The sequence below is a fragment of the Pavona decussata genome, unplaced genomic scaffold, assembly GCF_977016875.1.
Source record: "Pavona decussata unplaced genomic scaffold, jaPavDecu1.1 SCAFFOLD_661, whole genome shotgun sequence".
NCBI lineage: Eukaryota > Metazoa > Cnidaria > Anthozoa > Scleractinia > Agariciidae > Pavona > Pavona decussata.
In genome coordinates this window covers 1-10,000 of record NW_028145882.1, presented here as the reverse complement: position 1 = coordinate 10,000, position 10,000 = coordinate 1, and the positions used below count along the sequence as shown (strand labels likewise).

Sequence of the window (10,000 nt, the reverse complement as noted above, 5' to 3'; positions counted from 1 at the left end):
TCGATTTTAGCTAAAGACGTTACTTTGGATTGTTCAAAGGCATGCATTTGCTTTGTACATTGATCTCGACACATTTACTTTACTTCCTGGTTGGATAATATCGATGAATTTAGGTGTTCGACGTCAGAACACGACCATGTTTTGGACCTTGTCAACTATTCTTTGTCAAGTGTATGCGGGCTACTTGTATCATCTTCTCTGGTCTGAAACACGGCAAACTGGATATTCGATGGGAGTAACTGTTAGTCTGCGCTAGATTTGGTCAAAAAACGGAGCGTGCGAAGGAGAGACACTGGAGAGAACAACGCGACGAAAGCATCCTGAAGAAATTCCCAAAACCTTCAAGGTAGGTTTTGTATTAATTTATATTTCATCAAATTTGTTGGCCAAAACCTTATTTACTAAATTTAGGTAGCAGACAAGATGATAAAAGATACTTTTGAAGCTGATTTTCTCTCTCTAAAGCCTGTTTGAGCCAAATACTAGAGCTCTCAAAATTACCCAATTTTGCAATTTTTTGCAATTTGTCCCAGGTGTCTTCAGCACCCATGGCCAAAATATAGTTTTCCCCAAATTGATTTTATAATATTTAGAAACGTCAATATCTGCGTAATCTCTGCTGCTAATTTGGTTTATGTGGAAAGAGTACTTTCGGAGAAATTAGGAATATGGTTGTGCTTGTTTTTCCTGCTTGTCTAAATGGCTGACAGGGAACATAGTAAGACGAGCATTTTCTTCTTGTTTATAAAACCCAAATTATTGTAACGGCGAATTTTATAAACTGGAAGAGTGGTTCTACCATCTGTATGAATTTCATTTGAATTGGTTCACATCCACCCGAGAACCAGACTCGTTTACTTTTACTTTTTGAGAATAGAACTTTTGCTCAAAACATGGTCTCAAGGCCGACGTCATCTAGTGCGGTTACCATGGCGACGATACATCTGCCGATCCAAATATGGTTGTTTTTGTTTATCCCTTAAGGTAACCTACCTCCACACAAAAATTGAAGGGGGGTTAAAATTTTTCATTTCCAACTTTGCTTCACTTTCCTGGAGAATTGCTCTTAAAAACGCGGCGTTGTGCAACTGAATTATCAAGAAGAGAACTCTTTTCAATTTCGCAGTGAAGCATGCCATTCCCTTCCGAAAATTTCTTGGGGATCATTTCGGGTGCTGTACAGTTCACGCATTCACTGACTAATTAACGTATTTGTGAAACAGCTCAACTCAGTTCAATAATATACGAAAAATACATGTGAATTCATAGCGAGGAACCTAAAACTAAGGATAAATAAAATAGGAGACTGATTTCGTAAAGGTGATTGATTTATTCAAATCTCTAAAATGATAACTGGCTCACTTCCGGTTAATTAACTAAATAATATTTCATTTCAGCTTTTGCAAAAGAAACTTTCGAGCCGGTTGAATCCGGAGATGAGCTTTCGTGTAGGATGCTGGATAGAGTTTTGAAGGAAATGGGGGATGTACTTCCCAAAGTCTCCATTGGCATTGACAATGAATATGGCGTGCCATTGAGCCGCGGTGACCTTTCCATCATGTCTGGGATTACAAGTGCTAAACTGCCTTTTACTGCGTATATACAGGTACAAATGAACAATAAAATACCACGTCAAATTGTTGCCAGATATATTGTGGTGGTGTTCTTGTGAAATGATAAAATTGTACTGGATATTCAAAGTCAGAGGCGGAACTTTGTGCCCCCTCTCCCTACTCTAGGCTAAATAGTAGTTAAGACAGAGTTGCGGTTATTTCAGGAGAGCACGAAAACTATGGATGTTGCTGTGCAACGTTCACAATTGTACGCGAACTAATTGTTCGTTTCTTGGAACAGAAAAAATCCTAGATATGTAATCTTTGCATATTTTTGTGAAAAATAAAGGTTATGGTTTTATTTTTTGTTTAAATCAGGAAACGCTTTGCTTTACGATGTCTGTGCAGACAAGGATACAAGTTCCGATGAAGGTGTAGAGGCAGCCTTTACGTATCAGTTTTCTATGTATGGCTCTACGTATACGCTTGGTTTCTTTGTTAACGTTCCTACCAAAGAGGGAGAATCTAAAAATATGTGGTCTGTTGGGCTTTTCGGTGCCTATAAAGATATTGATTTTATGTACCAATATCTCAAAAGCACCGCCAACGAGGGAGACGAAAAATGGTACGAATTTAAATTTCGGGCATTTGGCTTTTTTATAAATGTGAGGGGTTTCATGGATAAATCTGATGCGGCTACCTTGAACATTCGTATCACTCGTCGCTAAGGGCAACTTGAACCTTGAAAAAAAAAAAAAAGTGAATTGCTTAGAGTCGGTTGTGCCTTTCGACTCCGTAAATGTTTTTTAGACGTAAACATGTTTTCTGTCCGAACTCGTACTTATTTAAATACCACACTAGTGGCGTGAAAACAACCAACCTCTTTCGTAGTTCGTTTTCTTTGGAAAGCATTTGCTCGACGTCTGATCGCATGAGCAGACCGTGTCCTCTCTCTTCCCCTCTCTAGAAAGAAACTGCTAGAACCGTAGTCACGCAGGCATCTGAATCCATAAGAGCCCCTCAAGATATATCCTACGAGATCGCCGGTATTTACAAAGACTTCTTGTCGCAAAGGCATCACATATTTCTTCTCCTAAATTTAGGATGCCCTACGTTTTAAATTTATTTGGTATAGACAAAAATCTCCTGTCTTGAGGTGCGTCTTGATTTTTATCTTAAACTTAGGAGGTCAAACGTGACGCCCTTGGATAGTGAGTTTCACATCTATTTGCAGCATGAATTAGTGTATCTATACACTAATTCATGCAGCTGCAAATAGATGTGAAACTCACTACTAAAGCGTTTTTTTCCACAGCTGCTTTCGAGGTAAGACTGTCTTAAATAACCGAAGGAGGTCGAGTATGTCGTTCTAAGATAAGGAGAAGTCTTCGCAATAAGTATTTGAAACATATCTTAAAAGGCTTATTGCGTGAGAAAGGAGACGACATGTCTTTAAGATAGGGAGTCTTTGTGGATATCAGCCGGAGCTCGTAAGTTGTATCTTAAAAGGGGCTATTATGGCTTAGGATACCTTCGTAAATACAACCCTGGAGTTATTATTTTAGGGAGGAAGGGAGAGGACCCTACAAACGTAGTCTGTCGAGCTGATTGAGTTAACTGTTCGTCTGCATATATATCGTACCACCTCCTTGCGCTGTTTCTTGTGATAAGGAATTCCTTGCTCATTTTAAGAATCAGAAAAGCGGTCATTATGTCTGGTGGTGACACGTTTTATGGTTTACGCAAAACCTACACTTATGCTTTTTTATCTAGATTTACACTTCAGATGAGCGATTGTCAGGTCTCTTTCGTAACTTGACCTAAAGGACTCTCGGTAAAAATTGCATGCTGAAACAACTGAACGTTCTCTAAGGAGTTAAGGAAGTTTCCCAATAAGAGTTTGCTGTACTGATGTTCGTCTGCAGATATATAGTACCACCACTTTGCGCTTTTTCTTGTGATAGGGGATTCCTTGATTGTGATAGCCGGGAATTCCTTGCTCATCCCAAGGATCAGAAAAGCGGTCATTACTGGTCCGGTGGTGACACGTTTTATGGTCTACTCAAAACCGACATTTACGCTTTTTTTTTATTCTCGATTAACGCTTCAGACGAGTGACCGTCAGGTCTTTTTCTTTACTTGAACTAAAGGACTATCGTTACAGAGCTAAAAACTGCAAGCTGAAACAACTGAACGTTTCCTAAAGTGATGATATTCTGCACAATTACACAATTACATGACTTGAGTTTGCTGATGCGTAACAACTTTCTGTACCCAGTATGTTAAAAATGTAGTGATACTATTCTAATTGTCGAGTCGGTTTCGTAACAGCTCTATACTAAGTAATGTTTTTAATTTCTCCACTGGCTCAGTCTATAGTAGTACACAGCCCTGAATAAATGATCTGAAATGAAAGGACCTTTGAACATTGGCAGAAAGCTAGTTTGCAACAGCAACCCAATTCATGTAACTGCTCACCTACAAAGCTAACTATTCAAGGAATAGTAAACATTGAGGGATATTAGTTGGTTTAGGTTTAGCTGGGGTAAAAAATGACTTCCTTGTAGAGATTAAATTGGTGTTGCACTTTTGCTTTCTTTGATCATGGTGAACGTGAGGCTCTCTTTGAAATTTTGTCTTGAAACACCGTACAGGCTATAACATAGAGAGAGTTAATACTTGTTATGTTTAATCAGGACTGCCTAAAGTGTGACTACAATTTATCTGTGTACTTATTGTACGTACATTGGAGATGACATTTAATAAGCGCTTTTGTGGAAATGAACTGTTGTCTGCTTTGCAAGGAGATCTAATGGTGCATGCTGGGATTTGGGTAGCTCTTCTTTAAGATGCCAATTGACTAACTCACTCCCTAAATGTCAAAATTTACTAATGTAGACTAAAAGAATCTTTCACAAAACGGTTTTTAGGAGTTATACTTCATCCTTGTTGACTGTGGTCGTTCACCAAAATGATTAGAAAGAACAGCACTTGGCAGCAAATGATTAAAATCGAAAAAGCTCCGTACTTTCGAAGGATCTTTTGGTTTTTCTGAGTGTTTTGAGTGCAACTATGCTGTACATGGTTTAAAATCATGCTAAGACGGAAGGGAAAAGCTTCATCTGCCCTGCAAAGGCGACAGGCTTAGCAAGAAAACTTAATTTTCTTCAAAATTACTCGGGACATTTAAGAGCGAGGATGAGGATGCGAACCCTCAATATATTGGGCTAACAAGTTTTTGGTGTCCGGCTTGTTATCAATATTGGGGAAGTCACAAGAAAAGCGTTTAATAATAATAAAAATAATAATAATAATAGTAATAATAATAATAATAATAATAATAATAATAATAATTATAATAATAATAATAATCTTTATTGAGAAAATCAATTTCACTAATAAGTGATTTACAAAAGAAAAAATTGTTGCTATTGACCGCTTGCAAGGCCAAAGTAACCGATATGTTTCACTCCTCGCACGCGACGCAAAGCGAAAGTTATTAGTGTTATAAGTCGGCGTAGACACGTCGGACAAAAGCATGGAAATTTAGATTGTGTGACTCCCGCTGAAACTGCATGCCAGACAATACCGGAAAATGTAAATTCCGGAGCACTTTGTTTTGAATGAATGACGTAGGCATACTCGGAAAAAGGAAATCCGAGTGCTCCTATCAGGAGTCGAACCTAAGACCTTCCGATTACTAGTTATCGAAATCAAATGTAGAGTTAAAAACGTTTGAAAAGTTGACAAAACTTCGTTTGACGGACGAGATCAGTGATTAAACTGGTTCAAAAAGTGCATTAGTTCAATTGTTGTGCCTGGATAACTACCCTATTGTTGTATTGGTCAAAAGAATTCGAACAATTGTTGAAACATTTCTTTTTCTGCAAAATAGGTTTTTTTGTACGTATTAGCAAATCCAGTGTATTGTTTCGTCTATTATATATAAGCTTGGAGTTTTACAAACGATTGCAAAATTTCAGGCTGGGAGCCGGGCACGACGCCAGCCGTAGGCTGGGGTTCTGCCTCGAGTGAAGCTCTTATTTGTAGCGGCCTTGCCGTCAAGGATAGTCTGGCTGGACACTACAGGAGCAGGGCTAACAGGCCACATGACTCGGGGATGCCTGCCCTTAAATCCAGGGGGGTAAGGTGGGTCGGAATTTGACACTTAATGCATTTTCTTGCTTGAGTGAGTATAGGTATGGCTGCATTAGTTTGCTCTGATTGATATTCTCGTCTGCGTGATTAATCATGTTGCAATAAACTGTAGCAATCGAATGCACAGGAGACATTGCCTTCATAATGTGAATTTTTAAGCTAGAAATTGTGTTCTTAATCAGTGCCTTCAAACAAAACCCTAGCAATTGACTTTCATTCATCATATCCTGAAATAACTGGCTTAGTTCAGGACTTCAGTCCGTCTAGTAACGTCGGATTCATTGCTTGAAAAACAACTGTGATTAAGACAAACAGGGCTATAAAAGTTTCCTCATGTTTTCAAATTATTTGTGCTCATTTGGATTATACCCTTGTAATTTATACCTGGATTTTTGAAAACATGGCTCCAGAAATATTGCCTTGTGTTACTTTCTCTCGTCAGATTTTATTTATTTATTTATTTATTTTTTTGCATTGTTCTTTTGATTCTAAGTCAATAAGAAGAATGTATAAATGGGTCATTAGCAGATATTTATAAAATCAAAATATTTTTCTCCCCCCCCCCCTCCCTCCCTCCCTCCCTCCCTCCCTCCCTCCCTCCCTGTTTTGCTAACCTAGCCCCATTCTCTCTCAAACGTCTTTTAACCATGCAATGATTTGGCTTTGAATTCGGCGCGCTCTCTGAGATCGGAACTAAGTCATTAGACCTAGCGTTTCGTTTGGCTTCCTGAAGCAGAGTTTTCCTGAGGACATCATTAAGTCTAGTGAGGGGAGAAGTCTTACGAGCGCAGTTTCTGCCTCGTACTAATATGCTTGCTACCAATAGTCCTCTTTTAAGCTAAACGAGTAATTTTCAGTTACTCGGGTTTGGGCTATTAAAGGTTTGTATATTGTGGGCTTTGCTTGAGGAGGTGACAGTCTTTGGCTTTAAAAAGTAAGTCTTAGGGATGAGTTCTTTTCGGGCAACGTGAAATTTTCGCGAATTGTTTACCCAGCCAAAGACTTAGTATATTTTTGTGGTGGAAAAGGGCGCTAACCCTTCCCTTTTCAAATGTTGATTTCTACATCCGGGACTTAAGCTGATATGGAAAACACTAGCAAGAATGGGCAAGGATTTTCTCTTCAAGAAGCGTGAGTTTGAAAAGCTATTCTATTATTTTTCGCCTTTATAAATGTAGCGTTGTTAGGCTAGTGATCGATTAGTCAAGAAGTGCGAAATATTTTGGTTTTATAAATATTTGCTAATGACCATTGTAATCTATTAAGTTACTAATGTGAAATTCAATAAGAAACGCTAAAAAAAAAATAATAAATAAATATCTTAAGAAAAGGTAACAAAAATGTCAATTTCTGTAGCCACCTTCTGGAAAATCAGCTCAGATTAAGCACAAGGGTATAGCCTTGAATTTGCAAGAAAGGATTGATATTCTGCTTTGCATCATAAATCACTTCAGAATGATCCGTAGAAATGAAATGAACAAGAAACGGTGCTTTTAAGAGTTGTATTTTTTGGCTAGAAATCATGTCCTTAATGACTGCCATAGAACAAAGGCTAACAGGTCTCTTAGATACAACATATCCTGAAATGACAGGCTAAGTTCGGGCTTCAAGGCCCTCTGTTAACATCAGTTACATTGCTTGACAAAAAAGAAATGTGATTTAGACAAGCAGGGCTATAACATATGCACCATATTTTCATTTGTTCAAGCTCATTGAACTAATTTGACTTATACCATTGAGCTTTCTGAGCTGATTTTCAAAAAGGTGGCTACAGAAATTGAGCACATTTTGAGACTTTCTAAGCTGAAGGAATATGCTAGTCATTAACAATACTCCAGTTACGGTTCATCACAAGAAAGTAAGGTCAGGAAATACTATGCAAGAGAAAAGAGGGGCTTTTCTTTGGAATTATACGTGACATTGACATCCGAGTGAAATGAAACATGACCTGTGATCCGACTAAACAAGTGTGACATGGCAATTATTAACGGCGCCAACGCATTGTTAATCTCACCCAAAACCCGGTCTTTTAGCGCTCAAGTCTAGCTTTCTACAACAGAATCGGCTTAATCGGAGCAAGACAGCGTTTTAAATTGATTTTTCGTCTTCAGTCTAGATCCATGACACAATCCGAATCACGCCAAGCAAACATCTGGAAATTATTCATGACATTGAGACCGGAAATCCGACCCAAAATCGCACTTCTTGACTAATCGATCACTAGCCTAACAACGCTACAGTTATAAAGGCGAAAAATAATAGAATAGCTTTTCAAACTCACGCTTCTTGAAGAGAAAATCCTTGCCCATTCTTGCTAGTGTTTTCCATATCAGCTTAAGTCCCGGATGTAGAAATCAACATTTGAAAAGGGAAGGGTTAGCGCCCTTTTCCACCACAAAAATATACTAAGTCTTTGGCTGGGTAAACAATTCGCGAAAATTTCACGTTGCCCGAAAAGAACTCATCCCTAAGACTTACTTTTTAAAGCCAAAGACTGTCACCTCCTCAAGCAAAGCCCACAATATACAAGCCTTTAATAGTCCAAGCCCGAGTAACTGAAAATTACTCGTTTAGCTTAAAAGAGGACTATTGGTAGCAAGCATATTAGTACGAGGCAGAAACTATACTCGTAAGACTTCTCCCCTCACTAGACTTAATGATGTCCTCAGGAAAACTTTGCTTCAGGAAGCCAAACGAAACGCTAGGTCTAATGACTTAGTTCTGATCTCAGAGCGCGCGCCGAATTCAAAGCCAAATCGTTGCGCGGTTAGAAGACGTTTGAGAGAGAGTGAGGCTAGGTTAGCAAATCAGGGAGGGAGGGGGGGGGGGGTAGTAGAAAAATATTTTGGTTTTATAAATATTTGCTAATGACCATTGTAATCTATTAAGTTACTGATGTGAAATTCAATAAGAAACGCTTAAAAAAAAAAAATAAATAAATATCTTAAGAAAAGGTAACAACAACGTCAATTTCTGTAGCCACCTTCTGGAAAATCAGCTCAGATATATAAATATATATATCTGTGCGAATTTGTAAAAACGTTCTTACTAGAACCGGGCGTGAAGCTGGGCAACGCCCAGCTTCACGCTTCTGTGGTTCTCTAAAATTGAGGGGGCTTGCCGTCAAGGACCAGTCTGTAAGCTAGCCCAGTGTAAGGGCTACCTGCTGGTGGGTAGCTCTTCGTTTTGTGTCAAAAGCTCCGGGGTGGGGAGGGGAGGGTTTTGTAGCCTAATCAACTTAGCCCAATTTGCTGTTCATTTCCTAGACCAGAGTTACTTCTTGCCTTGTGACCTCTCCCATAGAGCCAAATGCTGTTGACAATCAATTGGATCAATCTGACACCAAGCCTGGAGTGTGGCCTAAAGGCAGGTGAAGGACTTGCAAGTTTGTGTGAAAAGCAGAGGGGTGGGGAGGGCATTGTTTTTAGCCTAAGTCAGGCAGAACGTTTGCTCACAGTTTAGGTTTAAGTGCAGGTATGTTGTTTAAAATCCAGCTAGATAATATCAGTCAATGTAAGTGAGATGATCCCGACTTGAGCTGCTACATGCTAGCCTAGTGAGTTTTGCCTTCGAGCTCAATTTTTTCCTTCCAGGGACCTATTTGCGTGTCATATCTGTGCGAATTTGTAAAAACGTTCTTACTAGAACCGGGCGTAACGCTTGGCAACGCCCAGCTTCACGCTTCTGTGGTTCTCTAAAATTGAGGGGGCTTGCCGTCAAGGACCAGTCTGTAAGCTAGCCCAGTGTAAGGGCTACCTGCTGGGGGGTAGCTCTTGGTTGTGTGTCAAAAGCTCCGGGGTGGGGAGGGGACGGTTTTGTAGCCTAATCAACTTAGCCCAATTTGCTGTTACTTTCCTAGACCAGAGTTACTTTTTGCCTTGTGACCTCTCCCATAGAGCCAAATGCTGTTGACAATCAATTGGATCAATCTGACACCAAGCCTGGAGTGTGGCCTAAAGGCAGGTGAAGGACTTGCAAGTTTGTGTGAAAAGCAGAGGGGTGGGGAGGGCATTGTTTTTAGCCTAAGTCAGGCAGAACGTTTGCTCACAGTTTAGGTTTAAGTGCAGGTATGTTGTTTAAAATCCAGCTAGATAATATCAGTCAATGTAAGTGAGATGATCCCGACTTGAGCTGCTACATGCTAGCCTAGTGAGTTTTGCCTTCGAGCTCAATTTTTTCCTTCCAGGGACCTATTTGCGTGTGATATCTGTGCGAATTTGTAAAAACGTTCTTACTAGAACCGGGCGTAACGCTTGGCAACGCCCAGCTTCACGCTTCTGTGGTTCTCT

At 39.5% G+C, this 10,000-nt stretch overlaps 1 protein-coding gene and 1 long non-coding RNA gene across 3 annotated transcripts in view; both read left to right on the top strand.

Moving 5' to 3' along the window:
• LOC146449073 (DELTA-stichotoxin-She4b-like) overlaps nt 1-2,281 on the top strand; it is a 9,035-nt gene extending 6,754 nt beyond the window's left edge. Inside the window, exons 4-5 of the mRNA XM_085102031.1 lie at nt 1,398-1,574; nt 1,932-2,281. Of these exons, the coding sequence (XP_084958157.1) occupies nt 1,398-1,574; nt 1,932-2,281 (527 nt within the window). The remainder of the gene's footprint in view (nt 1-1,397; nt 1,575-1,931) is intronic.
• Nucleotides 2,282-8,720: 6,439 nt separating this feature from the next.
• Nucleotides 8,721-9,956, top strand: LOC146449072 (uncharacterized). Of its 2 annotated transcripts, none has more exons than XR_014860782.1 (3): nt 8,721-9,081; nt 9,608-9,674; nt 9,898-9,956. It is a non-coding gene; the product is annotated as an uncharacterized LOC146449072 (long non-coding RNA). The 2 variants fall into 2 exon arrangements; XR_014860783.1 differs by having other exon boundaries at nt 9,571-9,674.
• Nucleotides 9,957-10,000: the final 44 nt, after the last annotated feature.